Here is a 20,426-nt window from a genome sequence, read left to right as displayed (position 1 = left end):
AATGGCCATTCATCTCATTATGGGTAAGATTATTGCCTTTTTTATAAGAAGACATTGGCTGACCAATACGATTGATCCTAACAACCGTATAAGGCATAAGCTACAAGTATGAATTTATTGCACGGTGGAAATTCCACCAAATTTGAGGGAAATATATCACCGAGATAAAGAGAAACAGGCCGCCATGTGTTCTGCCTCAATCCAAAAGCAGGAATCTGGTGTCGAGCACAGTGTTCCTTAACATCTTTAATCTGGTGTCTAGCACAGTAGTTCCCAATCATCTTTAATCTGGTGTCTATAGCACAGTAGTTCCTTAACATCTTTAATCTGGTGTCTAGCACAGTAGTTCCCAATCATCTTTAATCTGGTGTCTATAGCACAGTAGTTCCTTAACATCTTTAATCTGGTGTCTATAGCACAGTAGTTCCTTAAAATGTTTAATCTGGTGTCTAGCACAGTAGTTCCCAATCATCTTTAATCTGGTGTCTATAGCACAGTAGTTCCTTAACATCTTTAATCTGGTGTCTAGCACAGTAGTTCTCAAACATCTTTAATCTGGTGTATATAGCACAGTAGTTCCTTAAGATGTTTAATCTGGTGTCTAGCACAGTAGTTCCCAATCATCTTTAATCTGGTGTCTATAGCACAGTAGTTCCTTAACATCTTTAATCTGGTGTCGAGCACAGTAGTTCTCAAACATCTTTAATCTGGTGTCTAGCACAGTAGTTCCTTAACATCTTTAATCTGGTGTCGAGCACAGTAGTTCCTTAACATCTTTAATCTGGTGTCTAGCGCAGTAGTTCCTTAACATCTTTAATCTGGTGTCTAGCACAGTAGTTCCTTAACATCTTTAATCTGGTGTCTAGCACAGTAGTTCCTTAACATCTATAATGTGGTGTCTAACACAGTAGTTCCTTAACATCTATAATGTGGTGTCTAACACAGTAGTTCCTTAACATCTTTAATGTGGTGTCTAGCACAGTAGTTCCTTAACATCTTTAATCTGGTGTCTAGCACAGTAGTTCCCAAACATCTTTAATCTGGTGTCTAGCGCAGTAGTTCTCAAACATCTTTAATCTGGTGTCTAGCGCAGTAGTTCTCAAACATCTTTAATCTGGTGTCTAGCGCAGTAGTTCCTTAACATCTTTAATCTGGTGTCTAGCACAGTAGTTCTCAAACATCTTTAATCTGGTGTCTAGCGCAGTAGTTCTCAAACATCTTTAATCTGGTGTCTAGCGCAGTAGTTCCCAAACATCTTTAATCTGGTGTCTAGCGCAGTAGTTCTCAAACATCTTTAATCTGGTGTCTAGCACAGTAGTTCCTTAACATCTTTAATCTGGTGTCTAGCGCAGTAGTTCTCAAACATCTTTAATCTGGTGTCTAGCGCAGTAGTTCCCAAACATCTTTAATCTGGTGTCTAGCGCAGTAGTTCTCAAACATCTTTAATCTGGTGTCTAGCACAGTAGTTCTCAAACATCTTTAATCTGGTGTCTAGCGCAGTAGTTCTCAAACATCTTTAATCTGGTGTCTAGCACAGTAGTTCCCAAACATCTTTAACTCATATGCTGCCATTTAACAATACCTTCGTACTCTTTAACTGCCATTCGTCTCCATAGACTTCCATGTAATTCATAGTGCACGGATCATGCACACCCATGCCTAGATAATGCACCACGTGTGTCCACATTGCTCACAGCTTTCAAACAAAAAAATCCGAATGGAAATCCGTTCAGGCATTCATGAGATAGCAGCCATTATGTTTTACACTGTTGTGAGCTTGGAGGTCTGCTACCTGAGTTGTATGGGGGTTGTATGGGGGTTAAACAAGCAATTTCGCGATCGCTATCATGCCTACTAACGTTTTTGGGGTCCAAAAAAAATATTTTGGAAAAAAAAAAAAAATATATATATATTTTTTTATTTATTTACGGGATTCACGGGCGTGGCAGGGTGGTACAACGGGATTTTTAAGGGATTCACGTTTTTGGCAGTTAATGAGTTAATGTGGTGTCTAGCACAGTAGTTCCTTAACATCTTTAATCTGGTGTCTAGCGCAGTAGTTCTCAAACATCTTTAATCTGGTGTCTAGCACAGTAGTTCCCAAACATCTTTAATCTGGTGTCTAGCGCAGTAGTTCTCAAACATCTTTAATCTGGTGTCTAGCGCAGTAGTTCCCAAACATCTTTAATCTGGTGTCTAGCACAGTAGTTCTCAAACATCTTTAATCTGGTGTCTAGCACAGTAGTTCTCAAACATCTTTAATCTGGTGTCTAGCACAGTAGTTCTCAAACATCTTTAATCTGGTGTCTAGCACAGTAGTTCTCAAACATCTTTAATCTGGTGTCTAGCACAGTAGTTCTCAAACATCTTTAATCTGGTGTCTAGCACAGTAGTTCTCAAACATCTTTAATCTGGTGTCTAGCGCAGTAGTTACCAAATATCTTTAATCTGGTGTCTAGCGCAGTAGTTCTCAAACATCTTTAATCTGGTGTCTAGCGCAGTAGTTCTCAAACATCTTTAATCTGGTGTCTAGCGCAGTAGTTCCCAAACATCTTTAATCTGGTGTCTAGCGCAGTAGTTCTCAAACATCTTTAATCTGGTGTCTAGCACAGTAGTTCCTTAACATCTTTAATCTGGTGTCTAGCGCAGTAGTTCTCAAACATCTTTAATCTGGTGTCTATAGCGCAGTAGTTCCCAAACATCTTTAATCTGGTATCTAGCGCAGTAGTTCTCAAACATCTTTAATCTGGTGTCTATAGCGCAGTAGTTCTCAAACATCTTTAATCTGGTGTCTATAGCGCAGTAGTTCTCAAACATCTTTAATCTGGTGTCTAGCGCAGTAGTTCTCAAACATCTTTAATCTGGTGTCTATAGCAGAGTAGTTCTCAAACATCTTTAATCTGGTGTCTAGCACAGTAGTTCCCAATCATCTTTAATCTGGTGTCTATAGCACAGTAGTTCTCAAACATCTTTAATCTGGTGTCTAGCGCAGTAGTTCTCAAACATCTTTAATCTGGTGTCTAGCGCAGTAGTTCTCAAACATCTTTAATCTGGTGTCTAGCGCAGTAGTTCTCAAACATCTTTAATCTGGTGTCTAGCGCAGTAGTTCTCAAACATCTTTAATCTGGTGTCTAGCGCAGTAGTTCTCAAACATCTTTAATCTGGTGTCTAGCGCAGCAGTTCTCAAACATCTTTAATCTGGTGTCTAGCGCAGTAGTTCTCAAACATCTTTAATCTGGTGTCTAGCGCAGTAGTTCTCAAACATCTTTAATCTGGTGTCTAGCGCAGTAGTTCCCAAACATCTTTAATCTGGTGTCTAGCGCAGTAGTTCCCAAACATCTTTAATCTGGTGTCTAGCGCAGTAGTTCTCAAACATCTTTAATCTGGTGTCTAGCGCAGTAGTTCTCAAACATCTTTAATCTGGTGTCTAGCGCAGTAGTTCTCAAACATCTTTAATCTGGTGTCTATAGCGCAGTAGTTCTCAAACATCTTTAATCTGGTGTCTAGCGCAGAAGTTCCCAAACATCTTTAATGTGGTGTCTAGCGCAGCAGTTCTCAAACATCTTTAATCTGGTGTCTAGCGCAGTAGTTCTCAAACATCTTTAATCTGGTGTCTAGCGCAGTAGTTCTCAAACATCTTTAATCTGGTGTCTAGCGCAGTAGTTCTCAAACATCTTTAATCTGGTGTCTATAGCGCAGTAGTTCTCAAACATCTTTAATCTGGTGTCTAGCGCAGAAGTTCCCAAACATCTTTAATGTGGTGTCTAGCGCAGCAGTTCTCAAACATTTGGAGATGAGCATGCTGACATCACTGATACTAAACAGTGTCACCACCATGGTAACAGCTGCATGCAGAAACAATGCCTACAACACCGACAGGTATTGCACAACTGGACGCCAATAGTGGCGTTTCCATAAACTTATTCGAGTTAGGGAAGCGAATTATCAGAAATGCGCTTTAAGACAAAGCGAATTTAGCCCGTTTCCATTAAACTGGTGAAATGCGATTCTTGGGAGATCCTGCCTGGGTCCGTCTGACCGACCTGCTGTAAACACTTCCCGCGGGCTTGCACACAGTGCACATAGCTGGGATGGGGCTGAATTTTTCAGACCGAGAGACGTGAGGGCACTGCTGTGACTCGCTGCACACGCATCCCGATTCCCGACCCAGAGCCAGTCGCGACGCACCGCCGCGGAGAAAGTGCGGCCGGCGGGAGCACAGAGCAAGCGACCCCGGCCGGGGCGCCCCGAGTCCCCGAGCCGAGGCGGCCGCCCCCCCCCGCCTGGTTGAGTCCTCCGGGCAGACTGACTGCATCCTGCAGCGTCGCAGATGCGAGCTTGTACGGCCACTTTTTCCACGCGCAACGCGGTGTAATGACGAAGGGTCACTCCGTGTGTAACAACCGGTTTGTTTTGTGGGCTAACGCTATACAATGGACGTTAATTAAGCGGCGGGGGAAAGTGTTATAGGAGGACGATATATGGACCAGAACGTCATATTTTATTCGCATTTATTGTCTGACCCGTTTCCATTCACTTAGTTTATTCGATTAAGCCTCAAAATCCTCCTCCTCCAAGCGGATAATTTATTTTGCGGATAATGAAAGTTTATTCGCATTTTGAAGTGTTTCCATAAAAAGATTTTGCGAAAAAGCCGTTAATGCGCAAAAAGTAGCTTTATGGAAACGCCACTATTGGTGAGTTGGTAACCATTCTGCCCAACGGGCACCGGTCTGGGTTCTCCAACATTACTTCTGAGACTCCTACATTCAATCCCTCATATATATAGAGATACGTGGCTTCTGCCCGACAAGTGATAACATAGCATACATACGTGCATGTGTGTTTGTGAAAGTGTCTCTAAACTAAAATGCCTGTCTAACTGTCTAATAGAAGCATTGCTTCATTAACAGCGGGGATAACCAAACAAATTAACACAAACCATAGTTGCTGTTTTTTTTTACTAGACAGCCATTTATCACCGATGTTTATCGACCGAGACACATTACAGTATAATTAATTACCTCCTTTAATGATGCTCTCCAGACTGAAAAACAATCATTAATTTAATTTCCCTTTTGAGGTGAAAAAAGAATGCCGTATAATGACCAGACCGTAGGCTAATGAAAAGGTCACAGTAAATATGAGTGGCATTTAAATGAGCCTCGTCTTGAAAGAGAACGCAGAGTGGGTGTTCGTCTCACAGCTAGAAGTGGAAATTTACTCAAGAACTACAAATATTGAGGTACTGTTATTTAACTTGAATATGCACATGTTATACTATATAACGATATACTTATACTCTACTTTAACCCCACTACAATTATTTGAACACTTTAGTGACTAGTTATTTTGTAGAATTTTGATTATTACAAAACAAACTGTTCCATGCTTTGGGGATCTGGGGATCTACAAAAAGGAATCTGGAGATCCCCAAGCTGACAACGAGCTTGTAGATCTGATATTTTTTGAAATTTGAAATCTGCTAAATGTTAAAACACTGAGCACTTTCACTTTTGCAGTTGAAGCATATTTTGATGGCAATACTTTTTTTTTTTTTTTTTTTTTAAGATTTGTTTTTGGGCTTTTTATGCCTTTATTTGATAGGATAGTAGACTGACAGGAAATGGGGAGAAAGATGGGGAATGACATATGGCAAAGGTCGTCCGGATCGGGAATCGAACCGGCGACGCCAGCAGGCATCATAGCCTAGTATGTGGTATGCGCCTTGACCACTAGGCCTGCGGGCGCCCTGATGGCAATACTTTTGCACGTTTGTGTATGACATGTAGGCCTTTTACAGTATGTGCTAACGGAATGTTTCTGCAGTGTGGTATTGCTGCTTCTACTCAGTGGTGGACAGTAACTGAGTAAATGTACTTGAGTACTGTACTTAAGTACAGATTCTGAGCATTTGTACTTTACTTGAGTATTACATTTTACAATAAATACACATGATGTTAATCTAGTGATCATACTAAAGTAGTTATGTTGGTATGTTGTGCTTTACTTCCCTGAAACAAGAGTTAAAAGGTCCTATAAATTCATTGTGGAAACTCTTACTTTTACTTGTACTTTAACTATTTTTAAAAGCATGTACTCTTTTAAAGCAAGTACTTTTTTACTCTTACTTGAGTAACATTTTGACTGAGCTACTGTACTTTTGCTTGTAGTGGAGTACATTCTGACCAGGAGTATCTGTACTCTTACTCAAGTAGTGGGATAGAGCAGGGGTTCCCAAACATTTTTGTCTCAGGGCACCCCATGAATATTGTTTTAATCCGAAGCACCCCAACATTATAATTTTCACTCCCAGCACCTTATATTTATAGCATATCGTCGGTGTCGGGTGGAAACCTTGTATGTCCAAAACCGTTTTGTATTTATCATCTATAAAATGTACTAAACTAGTGAAAACAGCAGATCTACAATCGGCTGTTTTCAATAGTTTTGTGCGACAGTCTTGTATGATGAAGCAGGGCTTTGCTTTGCCAAAAGACGTACACTGACTGAACTGACTGAAAATAACTTTGTACTTCAAGTTTAAAATGACACTAAATATTTTTTCAAGTGTCCAAATAAATTCCAAATATTATCAAATTATCTCGTGGCACCCCTGGACTGCAGTCACGGCACCCCAGGGTGCCCCGTCATCCACTTTGAAACACCCTGGGGTAGAGTACAGCTGTCTATCTCTGCCTCTACTCGAGTAAAACGCTAAACAAATGGCAGTACTTCTCCCAGGGGCGTCACAAGGGGTAGGAAAGTGGGACTGAGTTACTGGGGCCCAAGGTGTAGGGGCCCTAATAACTTTATCTATTGAAAAATAGCAGATATACAAGCTCACAGCGCGGCACCGAGTGCCGCGCTGCGAGCTTGTAGATCTGCTATTTTTGAAAAGTTGTGAAAAAGTGTGAAAATCTTTGAATGTATGTATTTTTTAAGCGAACTTTTCTAACTCAAATTCTGCTTCTGGGGGTCCCTGGAACTAAAATATTTTGAGATCGGGGTCCGTGGCAAAATACATATCATCTTGGGGGTCGTTGACATAGGTTTCTTGCACACATTTTCACGATTTTTCAAAAATAGCAGATATACAAGCTCACAGCTATCTGCTATTTTTCAATAGTTAACATTCATGGGGGGCCCGCAGTGAATCCTTGTACCCAGGGCCCAGAATTTGGTGTGACGCCCCTGACTTCTCCCACCGCTGCTCTCACACACACACAGCCTCCTGCGTGATTTTATGTTCCCCTCCTGCCTGCCAGACACATTTCTAGACACTTAGAAGTTGGACGGAGGGAAAGGTATACTCTCACTTCTCCCCAGGTTGGGGCCTGCTCCTCATTAGAATAACGAGATTACAAAGGCTTACGACGGGGGGATAAACAAAATTATTTTTAACCCATTCGGAACGGGTACAACATTATTGCGTATTATTATGTTATGCTTTTTAACTATTGAAAAATAGCAGATATACAAGCTCACAGCGCGGCACCGAGTGCCACGCTGCAAGCTTGTAGATCTGCTTTTTTTTTTTTTTTTTTTTTTAATCGTGACATTTTTAATTTTGACCCAATTCTATAAGTGTCTTTTGAATGCTTCTAAGGTTTTTTTTGAAAAACCTATGTTTCTATGTCAGCAATCTGGCTATAGCCATCGTCAAAGAAAAGCTCATCTTCACTTAACTGGAGCTCAGTTAGTCTGTTCTTGAGAGACTACTATGTCAGTGGTTCTCAAACTTTTCATGTGAAGGACCCCCAAAATGAGATGTATTTGGCCACGGACCCCCATCTGAAAATATTGTATCAGGGACCCCCCAGAAGCAAAATTTGAGTTACAAATGTTTGCTTTAAAAATACACATATTCAAAGATTTGCACACATTTTCACGACTTTTCAAAAAAATAACAGATCTACAAGCTTGCAGTGCAGTACTCGGTGCCGCGCTGTGAGCTTGTGTATCTGCTATTTTTCAACAGTTAAAGAATTCAATAATTCCAGGCCTAAACGGGTTAAATACCCTCATATTTCCTGGATGTTTGTGTGATAGCTCAAGCAGAAACAACGGCGGGCGCACCGGTGCTCCCGCGGCGCGGCGTTCCAACGTTGTCGTCAAACATAACTAAGTTCTCTTCTTGGACATTTGCTTTTGTTTTGGGAAACCATAAACGGTAATGGCTAAATTTACACGGAAAGGATTACTTCATGGCTTCACGTGTAGTACATAATAATAAATAAGTAGACCCAGGGACTAGTTGCATAGTAGGATGCAAAAATAACAACCACTGTTAAGAATTAACTTTGTTAAACTCTTACATTACCAGCATGGCCTAGCACTCCTTTCTAGCCTGCTTGTGTCAGTTGGATCAGAGATGACGATGAAGTGATACAACACTGGTAGACGTTTAGATCAGTGGTCCTCAAACCTTCTCATGTCAAGGACCCCCAAAATTGATATTTATTAGCCCGCGGACCCCCATTTGAAAGATATGCCCTTAAGAAAAGATCTTTAAGGCTCTAGCAGTGATTCTCTATCATTCCCAGTTTGACATGCATTAGGGCTACAGACCCCCGTGTAATGGCATTTCTATATCTGGGACCCCAATTTGTATTGTAAAACCAATGTTAATTCAACTCTGAGGGTGTACAAATGGAACCAAATGGACCTCCCTCAGGGACCCCAGGGGGTCCCCGGTCCCCACTTTGAGAACAAATGCTTTAGATACCCTACTGAACTACATCAGTGGTTAGTACACTTTTTTCAAGGACCCCCATTTTGGTGTGCATTATGTTACGGACCCCCCATAAATCGTGAGAGCGTACAAAGTCCATGTGTGCAGTCTCAGAGTTTCAGTCCTGTCAGGGTCCATTTGGTTCATAAGTATCAATAGTTTGGACCTGCATTGTGTCCAATAGCTATTCACTAACCCAGCAGCAGTCTGTCTCTCTCTATAGAGCTATACGTGTAAGACGCCTCAGGGCGACATGCGACATGCGACCTCATAACTAACAGAGTAGATAGACTTTATACTAGTGCGGTTATTTATTCAGCTTCAAAGTTAGTATTTTTTTATTGGATTGTGTTTACACAACGTCCTGAGACCAACCAAACCGCTGTTTTGACCTCACAGGCACCCTTACTTGTCAAACGGCTTCTGCTCTGCACCAGAGCAGGGAGAGGAGAGGCTAGAAAGGGAGGGGAGGGAGGGGTCGGTTTGACAAGTAAGGGTGCCTGTGAGGTCAAAACAGCGGTTTGGTTGGTCTCAGGACGTTGTGTAAACACAATCCAATAAAAAAATACTAACTTTGAAGCTGAAGAAATAACCGCACTAGTATAAAGGCTATACACTCTGTTAGTTATGAGAGGGCCTGCGAAATCTAGCAACAGGGGCAGCCGAAATCTAGCAACAGGGGCAGCTATGAAAAAAATGGACTAAAGCAGGTATAAAGGGGTATGATAAAAGACAGATTTAACCCTATATGTGTTTTGGTCTGGAAGACTCCTTTAAGTAAATGTACTTGGTTACTTTACACCACTGATGGTGGGCCCACCTCAGGCATTCTCACTGGCTTTCCAGTAAAAGTACACAGTAGAGGAGATGGATATGAGACAAAGTTCCAGCAGAACACCAGTAAGATGGATATGAGACAAAGTTCCAGCAGAACACCAGCCACGAATCAAACCCACAGAGCTCCTTGTGTCCCAGTGCCAACTTAAACTGGTCGTGTCTCTCTCCAAAGAAGACAGATTTCTTTCATCTACTTGAGACTGTGCTGAGATAATTTCTCTAAAGCTTTGTTTTTAAGTTTGCTCTGGGTCAGAATAAACACGTTTCTTTTTTTCCCAGCCCTTGACTCCGTGCTCCTCTGAGATGTACGGGTCGCTGACACATGTGCCTTTGGCCCTGAAAACAAACGGAAAAAATAATCTGAAGTTGAAGGTCTGACATTTCGTTGAGCCAGGGGCGGGGGGGGGGGGGGGGGGGGGGGGAGTGGGACTGAGTTACTAGGGGCCAAGGTGGAGGGGCCCTAGTAACTTTAGCTATTGAAAAATAGCAGATCTACAAGCTCACAGCGCGGCTGCGAGCTTGTAGATCTACTATTTTTGAAAAGTCATGAAAATGTGTGCAAATCTTTGAATGTAGCCTACGTATTTTTTTTACTTTGTAACTCAAATTTTGCGTCTGGGTGGTCCCTGGAACTAAATATTTTGAAATGGGGGTCCGTGGCCAAATACATAATCATCTTGGGAGACCTTGACATGAAAACGTTTGAGCACCACTGACATGGAAACGTACGTTTCTTGCACACATTTTCACAATTTTTCAAAGTGCAGCGCTGTGAGCTTGTATATCTGCTATTTTTCAATAGTTAACATTCATGGGGGCCCCGCAGTGAATCCTTGTACCCAAGGCCCAGAATTTGGTGTGACGCCCCTGCGTTGAGCATCTATGAAGATATTTCCAGTTCACAAAACAACCGATATGGGACCAATATGGTGGACATCTGTCACCTGTGCACCTCAGCGTCGGTTTTATATTTCGGACAAAAATGAATAGCAGACGCCGCGTCTCTGAGAGTCTTGGACAGATATAGGGAGTAGAGCCACTGCCCCGACCGATATATCGGTTTGGCCGATATTATCTACAATGATTTGACTTTTTTTAAGATGACAGAGGTGATCATAATTGCATTATTAATTAGCCTTACATTAAGTCGTCCTGCAGTGGCTTCCGCATTCTGGCTTTGGGATGGCTGCATGGAGCGTCTTACCAGACAGGTCGGGGGCATGGTCGGCAAAACTGCAATTGCGACTCTACACATGCACAAAAATGCGAAATATAGCACATCGCAGAAGTTCTGCAAGATGTATGCGACTTGTCCGGAAGCCTTATTTAATGTACTAGAAGCTCGAGCGTCTAGTCAGCGCCCTGGCCAACTCGGGAACAATGTAAATAGGGGATGAATGCCCGCCCTTTAATGCAAACCCCATTATACCTGTTGTCATAGGATCTGTTTTGACCATCTGTTTGCGTGTGTCCATTTATGCCCATATATGGGGATATCTATCTGTCTATGTCCATTTTACGTCCATATATGAAGATCTCTGTAGGACCCGTTTTGACCATCTGTTTGCCTGTGTCCATTTATGCCCATATATGGAGTTATCTGTCTGTCTGCGTCCATTTTATGCCCATATATGGAGATCTCTGTAGGACCTGTCCTGTATTGACCATCTGTTTGCCTGTGTCCATTTATGCTCATCCCATTATACCTGTTGTCATAGGACCCGTTTTGACCATCTGTTTGCCTGTGTCCATTTATGCCCATATATGGAGATATCTGTATCTGTCTTTTTGCGTCCATTTTATGCCCATATATGGAGATCCTTGACCATCTGTTTGCCTGTGTCCATTTATGCTCATATATGGAGATATCCGTATCTGTCTGTCTGCATCCATTTTATGCCCATAAATGGAGATCTATGCAGACCCATTTTATGCCCATAAATGGAGATCTATGCAGACACAGTGCCGGTTCCGGAAAACCCTGATGTCAGACATCAGAATCCGAACCTTTCGTGCTGGTTCCAGAAAATCGCGTATCGGATCGGGTCGAGGCCGGGCACTGCACTACCTGCTGCGGCAGGGAACGCTCATGCCGAATTTGAAATAGGGAATGAATGCCCCACCCTTTAATGCAAACCCCATTATACCTGTTGTCATAAGAGCCGTTTTGACCATATGTTTGCCTGTGTCCTTTTATGCCCATATAGGAACATCAGAATACGTAACCATGGCATTTTTTGTTGACTCATGTGGCGTACATGATCTCAGAGCCTTTTATGATGTGATGTCACAATGAGTCCGGAACAGCCTGATGTCAACAATCAGCCCGCATAAGGAGATTCCGAACGTTTCGCGCCGGTTAGGGAAAACCGCGCGTCGGGTCGGGTCGAGGCCCGGCACTGCACTCTGTGCCGCGGTGGGGAACACGCGTGCCGAATCTGAAGCCGGTGGGACGAACGGTTCTCGAGATACGCGGATTACAGACAGACACGCAGACACGCAGAGACTTCTCGCATTTATAGATAGATTAGTCTGTATTTTTAAATAAAATTAGTTTTTACCAAGTGTACAGCTTTTCCTCGTTTGCTACAACGTTAGCTGCAACAGCGCCCGTTGGTGGCTGGAAGCATTATTGTGCATTCTTTGTATACACTTACGTCATGTCCTTGTATGAGCGAATGGGGGAATGGATGGACGTCACGTGATAAGTGCAGCCATCTTTAACCAAACCAGAGATGCTAGATTTGGAAAAGACACACACTTGGTAAAAACAAATTTTATTTAAAAATACAGACTAATACATTAAACAAGGCTTCCAGACAAGTCGCATAAACCTTGTAGAACTTGTCCGGAAGCTATATTTCGCATTTGTGCATGTGTAGAGACGCAATAGCAGCTTTGCAGACCATACCCCCGACCTGTCTGTATAAGCGGTAAGACGCTCGTGCAGCTCGTACAAAGCCAGAATGCGGAAGCCACTGCAGGGGCGTCTTAATGTAAGGCTAATTATTAATGGCGTCTGACTTTCCCCCGTGGGATCAATTATGGTCTATCTGTATCTATGCAGCCATTGTGTGTCCCGATTGGTAACCTTTTGAAAATGCAAAAAAACAATTGCAGACAAGGGATGGGACGATATGAACATTTCATATGACGATTATTGTTGCAAAATAAATCGCGATTTACAATATTATCGCTATAATCAAAATCCATTATCCTGGGGCGGAACATTTGCCAAAAAAATAGCAGATCTACAAGCTCACAACGTGGCGCATTGCGACGCATTGTGAGCTTGTAGATCTGCTATTTTTTTGGCAAAGACATTTGATAGAGTGAAAAGGAGACTGTATCAAGTACGTATATTATAAGTACCTTTTACCAATTATAGAGGGTTTGAGTGGTACCGGATATGCAGCTCGGCAAATAAAAGGTGAATTGATCCCAGTGCATGACGGAGGACGATATCACGATAAATTAAATCTCCACGATACGATTATCGTGAGTGTTTTTTTATCACGATAAACGATAATATCGCTTATCGTACCATCCGTATTGCAGACCAGGGTGTTCAACTTGGGATTGGCATTGAGGAGCCAAAGATCTGGCATCGGCCAGGCTCTAGCAGGGAGTTGTCTAAAGAAAACAGAACCTTGACCCCAGCTGCTCCCGTCAGCTTTACACGTCTCACAGAAACAACAAGTGACACAAGAAGGGTTTTTTTTTTTGTGGGACAAAAGTTGTCATTCTTTTTGGTCAGCGCTTTGGAGTAACAAAGGCGAAGCTAAAAGATGACGTGAACGAAGGAACGAAACGGGGGAACCGTGCAACTGGCTTATGAGATATTTCTTTCTTTCAAACATCCATATGTTTTCACCTCGGGAGGAGTTACGTCTGACCGATGACAGGCTTCTGAACCAGAAGTTGACCTGGAAACCAGGCACAAATATTTATGGGAGTGTTAGGAGTGTCTGGGACGAGGAGATGAACACGGAGGCAGCCTCAGACACAAAGGAATGAGAGACTTAAGTAACGCCTCGTGCCGGGCCAAACCCAAGGCTTGAATAAATCCATCAGGGCCCACTTGAATTATCCTCCTTATATGGAATTATCCTCCATATAAGGCATCCCGCTGATAAAGATCCAAAGAAAAGGAATGCCATTCTCCAGTTCATGTTAACAAAGGTTAACCTTAAAATTTCAATCCTCATACCACTGTTGTATATTTGATGTTTGTACAAAAGAAGCTGCTACTCTTATTATTGTACCACTTCATTGCCTTAAATGCTTCACTTGAAAATCAAATAAACAAAGTTTAAAAAAAAATTAAAAAAAAGTCTTGCGCTGCGAGCGAGTAGATCTGCTATTTTATGTTTTTAATTTAATGCCCTGCTTCATACCACATACTACAGTTTCACACAAATAAAGTAGCAAAAAAACTGCCGATCTATGTAACTTGTTATCTTTAAACTATATTTAGGGGTCAGAATTTGTTTTCATGTGTTTCTAAGCAAACATGTAATAAATACATGTGAGGCTGGGTCTGTTCAATATGTGTTGGTGGAGGACCAGGGCCGGCTGGAGGATGAAATGACTAAGGGGGCTGTTGAAAATTGTGAGGGGGCACATATTTTTTAATTAGGCTAGTAACAATGAACATCCTTTTTATTATCTATAATACCTACAACAGATGTCAGTTTTTGGGAGCTGAAATAACAGCCGCTGCTACTGCGCTGTGGTTTAGGTGATTTTAAATTGCGGATTAGACAGGAGTAATAATAATCAGATAATTATTATAGGGGGCAACTGTGTTTCAATACTGTTATTGTAATATTCATCCCTAATATTCAGCCAATAGTTGTGTTGTTTTTGATATTTTCGTGATTTTACATGGTTAGGTTAGGTTAGGTTAGGTTAGAATATAAACCGAGGGGGCACAACTTGCAACTGAGGGTGCAATGCCCCAGCATGGAACCTGGGACAACCAGGGGCTCTGGTTCCCCAGGCGGGCTCCCTAACCATTCAGCTATGCCACCCCTAAAGAGCAGTACTTGAGTAAAGGGCTTTGCACACAGACGTGTTCTTTTTTTTCGCACGGAAAAAAATGACAATTTCATTTTTTTTTAAAGAAAACAATGATTCTCTATGACCTCATGCACACCGGCTCCGAATTTGCCATGCGGCAGGTGGCTGCGGATGTTCGATTCGTGTGTCTTGTCGCATGCGGTAAAAACTCATTGACTCTTTTTAGGACTCCTTTTCGGATCCGCAGTGGGGATTCCGCAAAGCATTGCACACCAAATCCAATGCGTTTTAATCATGCAGCAAACGGAAAGAAACGCAACGGTCCCGTGTGCAAAGCCCTTAAATGTACTTAGTTACTTTACACCACTGGTTCAATGAAAGCTGCTAATCTTTATGTTCAGTGAATATACAACGTTGTGGGCTTGGGGCAGCGATGGCCGATCTAAGCAGTCCCATCTGGACAGAGTCAAACTAATTGGCCTCAGAGCTGGAGGTGTGACCACACACACACCTGTTGTGCATCCATGCGTGCACGCAGGATAAATCATCCTCCACGCACGCACACACACACACACACACACACACACACACACACACACACACACACACACACACACACACACACACACACACACACACACACACACACACACACACACACACACACACACACACACACACACACAGGATAAATCAGTCCTCCTCACTAACATTCATCTGTCAGGCCAGGAGAGCATCTGCCTTTCATCTGTTTGTTTCCTGGCCCTCCACCACCTTATAATACACCCAGGGCATGGCAACCCTCCACCACCTTATAATACACCCAGGACATGGCAACCCTCCACCACCTTATAATACACCCAGGACATGGCAACCCTCCACCACCTTATAATACACCCAGACATGGCAACCCTCCACCTCTTTATAATACACCCAGGCATGGCAACCCAAATGGGGACCCAAATCTGGAATCAATGCGGGTAAATTGACTAAAATCAAATCTTTGTCTTAGAAATGCGAAAAATACCTTTGTGTTATCATGTTTTCTCCCATAGAATCCAGAATCAATTATGAAAGGATAGACAAATGTATCATGAATAAAAATAAAAATTGAACAATGTTAGAGTATGAGGGGCTTCCATCGTGTAGCAACCATCTTCTTATGCCGACGTCAATCCATCAAAGAAGATGCGTTTGCATATGCTATTTAGATTGTGAGTCATCATTTAACAAAAACTAGAAGCTGTTCGGGCGGCCCAGCGTCTAGTCGGCGACCTGGCCAACTCGGGAACGATGTAAATAGGGAATGAATGCCCCGCCCTTTAATGCAAACCCCATTATACCTGTTGTCATAGGACCCGTTTTGACCATCTGTTTGCCTGTGTCCATTTATGCCCATATATGGATGGAGATATCTGTATCTGTCTGTCTGTCGGCGTCCATTTTATGTCCATATATGGAGATCACTGCAGATATAGTTCTGGGTCCATTTTATGCCCATATATGCCCATATATGGAGATATCTGTCTATTTGCGTACATTTTATGCCCATATATGGAGATCTCTGTATCTGTCTGTCTGTGTCCCTTTATGCCCGTATATGGAGATATCTGTTTATCTGCGTCCATTTTATGCCCATATATGAGATCTCTGTCGCTTTTTGTTTGTTTCTTCTTTAAGCAGAATACACAGCCTGCTTAAATCTGCATCATTCAAGTCATCCTCCCAGTCCCACGCTTTGTTGCTTGTCTTATGTTTGTCTTTGTCTCTTTTATTTTATTTTTTGGAGCGGACCCCATGAATGCCCCACCCTTTAATGCAAACCCCAATATACCTGTTGTCATAGGACACGTTTTGACCATCTGTTTGCCTTTGTCCCCACCCTTTAATGCAAACCCCAATATACCTGTTGTCAAAGGACCCGTTTTGACCATCTGTTTGCCTTTGTCCCCTTATGCCCATATATGGAGATCTCTGCACACACAGTACCGGTTGCGGAAAACTCTGATGTCAGACATCAGCTCCGCATTCGGGCATTCATTTTATGCCCATATCTGGAGAACGCGCGTGCCGGTGGGAAGAACGGTTCTCGAGATACGCGGATTACATACATACATAGACATTCACAGAGATTTTTTGTTGACTCATGTGGTGTACGTGATGTCAGAGCCTTTTATGAAGTGATGTCACAATGAGTCAGCGCTTGCGCAGATTTCCTCCGGAACAGCCTGATGTCAACAATCAGCTCCGCATAAGGAGATTCCGAACGTTTTGCGCCGGTTCGAAAAAAATGTGGGTCGAGGCCCGGCACTGCACTCCGCGCCGCGGCGGGGAACGTGCGTGCCGAATCTGAAGCCGGTGGGACGAACGGTTCTCGAGATACGCGGATTACATACACACAGACAGACAGACAGAGATTTGTCGCATTTATAGATAGATAAAGCTGGAGAAGGTGTAATATTAGATGTAAAAAATACTGAAAGTTTCCAGCAACCGTATTCCAAAATGAAAAGACATTTGGACATTCCCAAACCGTATGAAAGAAGGTACAAATAATACTATTTGAAGCACAGAGAGTGCAGTTGGGATTATTTAAAATCCTCATAGTCATAGCACATAAAACTTATGTTTTTAACAAAAATTTTACAAAGGAAATATGATTGAACTCAAGTCTCCATGGCATGAGTAATCAATAGAAAAAAAGTCATTCTGGGGGTGAACTACTTGTTTAAAGCTTTTTTTTTTTTAAGCTCCATTGTAGCTAAATGGCATTTCCCCAAAATGAAATGAATGGGATTCATTCAAGTATCTCTAAAAGTGAACATTATTTCCAAAAATTCAAATGGTAGCCCATATGTCCCAAGTAGGCTGAACGTTGTAAGGTATGAAGGACTAGTTACAGTAGGTATAGTTTACAGTAAACCTTTTTTAAGGACTTAAACAGAATATGTAACCAAATGGACATGTGGACAGGAACTTTAAGTTTGTACTTAAAAGTTCCTGCCCACATGTCCCCTGGAGTAGGAGACATGAGGACAGACAGAAGCTTAAAGTCCACACCTGAGCGAACGGAGGTCCCACAGCTTGACCCCGTCGGTGACGGCACTGGTGAGGAAGAGGTTGTAGGAGTCTGGAGCCTGGGAGCTGAACATGGAACCCTGAGGAGACAACAACACACACACTGGTGAGGAAGAGGTTGTAGGAGTCTGGAGCCTGGGAGCTGAACATGGAACCCTGAGGAGACAACAACACACACACTGGTGAGGAAGAGGTTGTAGGAGTCTGGAGCCTGGGAGCTGAACATGGAACCCTGAGGAGACAACAACACACACACTGGTGAGGAAGAGGTTGTAGGAGTCTGGAGCCTGGGAGCTGAACATGGAACCCTGAGGAGACAACAACACACACACTGGTGAGGAAGAGGTTGTAGGAGTCTGGAGCCTGGGTGCTGAACATGGAACCCTGTGGAGACAACAACACACACACTGGTGAGGAAGAGGTTGTAGGAGTCTGGAGCCTGGGAGCTGAACATGGAACCCTGAGGAGACAACAACACACACACTGGTGAGGAAGAGGTTGTAGGAGTCTGGAGCCTGGGAGCTGAACATGGAACCCTGAGGAGACAACAACACACACACTGGTGAGGAAGAGGTTGTAGGAGTCTGGAGCCTGGGTGCTGAACATGGAACCCTGAGGAGACAACAACACACACACTGGTGAGGAAGAGGTTGTAGGAGTCTGGAGCCTGGGAGCTGAACATGGAACCCTGAGGAGACAACAACACACACACTGGTGAGGAAGAGGTTGTAGGAGTCTGGAGCCTGGGTGCTGAACATGGAACCCTGAGGAGACAACAACACACACACTGGTGAGGAAGAGGTTGTAGGAGTCTGGAGCCTGGGAGCTGAACATGGAACCCTGAGGAGACAACAACACACACACACCATGTTAGAGAGGTTGTAGGAGTCTGGAGCCTGGGAGCTGAACATGGAACCCTGAGGAGACAACAACACACACACTGGTGAGGAAGAGGTTGTAGGAGTCTGGAGCCTGGGAGCTGAACATGGAACCCTGAGGAGACAACAACACACACACTGGTGAGGAAGAGGTTGTAGGAGTCTGGAGCCTGGGTGCTGAACATGGAACCCTGAGGAGACAACAACACACACACTGGTGAGGAAGAGGTTGTAGGAGTCTGGAGCCTGGGAGCTGAACATGGAACCCTGAGGAGACAACAACACACACACTGGTGAGGAAGAGGTTGTAGGAGTCTGGAGCCTGGGAGCTGAACATGGAACCCTGAGGAGACAACAACACACACACTGGTGAGGAAGAGGTTGTAGGAGTCTGGAGCCTGGGAGCTGAACATGGAACCCTGAGGAGACAACAACACACACACACCATGTTAGAGAGGTTGTAGGAGTCTGGAGCCTGGGAGCTGAACATGGAACCCTGAGGAGACAACAACACACACACCATGTTGAAATATCGAAAATAGCAGACCTCCAAGCTCACAACGCGTCGCAGTGCGACGCGTTGTGGGCTTGGAGGTCGGCCATTTTCGCTGCGTGATACCACACTGAACCAAGCATAATCAAGTGAATTCTGGAGATGTGGCGTAACGGCATGGATTTCTACACAGAGAGGGCAATTCTTTCAACATAAGATGCTGCGTTCAAGTTCAGGAGAGTTTGGACAAGGCAATTCTCTTGAATGCTGCCTTCAGGTATGGCATGGAAAGAGGGGGCATTTGCATTTCTTTCACCATAGTGAAAACTGCATTCATGGTCTGGAGAGGGCACTTTTTACAGATGGATAAAAGGGCAGGGGTTCAAGCCCCCTTTGATGTCTATATGTGCATGTGCCTGACACACACTCCACCAGATCAGCACAAACTCGACCCAAACAGCCTGAAAATGATCTGTTAAATTAACCCTGAAAGTGTACAGAATGTGTAACCAAATGGATCCATAGGGAAACGGGGTAAGACGAGACACTTGTTCTTGCATTTTGCATTGTCACAGCCAGAAAAATGCTACTCTCAATACAATCATGGAACAATGTAACCAACATGTAACACTGAGGATTTCCCTGTGTAGATTTTCACTTGCCAACAGCCAACATATCATTACTTCATGTACAACTAGAAGATTTTCACTTGCCAACAGCCAACATATCATTACTTCATGTACAACTAGAAGCAGTGTTCTTCCGAGCACAGGTCTCCACCAGGTCAGGTATGTTATTGTGGCCTCCAGGTGGCGCTATAATAGGCCAATGTGAAAAGCAGTGGTGTAAAGTAAATAAGTACATTTACTTAAGTACTGTACTTAAATACACTTTTGAGGTATTTGTACTTTACTTGAGTATTTCCAAATTCCAATACTTTTACTTCTACTCCTCTACATCTTGGATTCAAATATTGTACTTTTACTCTACTACATTTATTTGAAAACGTAGTTACTTTGCAGGAGTAAATTATAATATTATAAAACACACATTAACCCACTTTAGCCCTATTTTATACCTTTGCTATTTGAAAATAGCTGATCTACAAGCTCACACCGTGCCATGATGCGACGCGCTGTGAGCTTGTAGATCTGCTATTTTCAAACATTTGGTACTTTTACTTTTGGAACTTTAAGTACACTTTGATGCCAATACTTTCATACTTTTACTCAAATACATTTTGAATTCTGGACATTTACTTGTAACGGAGTGCATCTACAGTGGAGTATTGATACTTTTACTTAAGTACATAATGTGAGTACTTTTTCCATCTCTGGTGAAAAGGGTGCCATGTCTTCATCGGCCTTTAACGGCAGTCTGATGC

General features: G+C 43.0%; 1 protein-coding gene across 1 annotated transcript in view; it reads right to left on the bottom strand.

Annotated features, from left to right (window-relative positions):
* wdr27 (WD repeat domain 27) overlaps positions 1-20,426 on the bottom strand; it is a gene marked incomplete at both ends in the record, with an annotated part of 197,280 nt that overhangs the window by 81,996 nt on the left and 94,858 nt on the right. The window contains one exon of the mRNA XM_080740095.1: positions 17,654-17,751. Coding sequence (XP_080596221.1) covers positions 17,654-17,751 — 98 coding nt within the window. The remainder of the gene's footprint in view (positions 1-17,653; positions 17,752-20,426) is intronic.

The sequence above is a fragment of the Nannobrachium achirus genome (genome assembly GCF_963921795.1).
Source record: "Nannobrachium achirus genome assembly, chromosome: 13".
NCBI lineage: Eukaryota > Metazoa > Chordata > Actinopteri > Myctophiformes > Myctophidae > Nannobrachium > Nannobrachium achirus.
The sequence above is the reverse complement of the archived record's forward strand: the minus strand, read 5'-3'. Positions and strand labels throughout refer to the sequence as shown.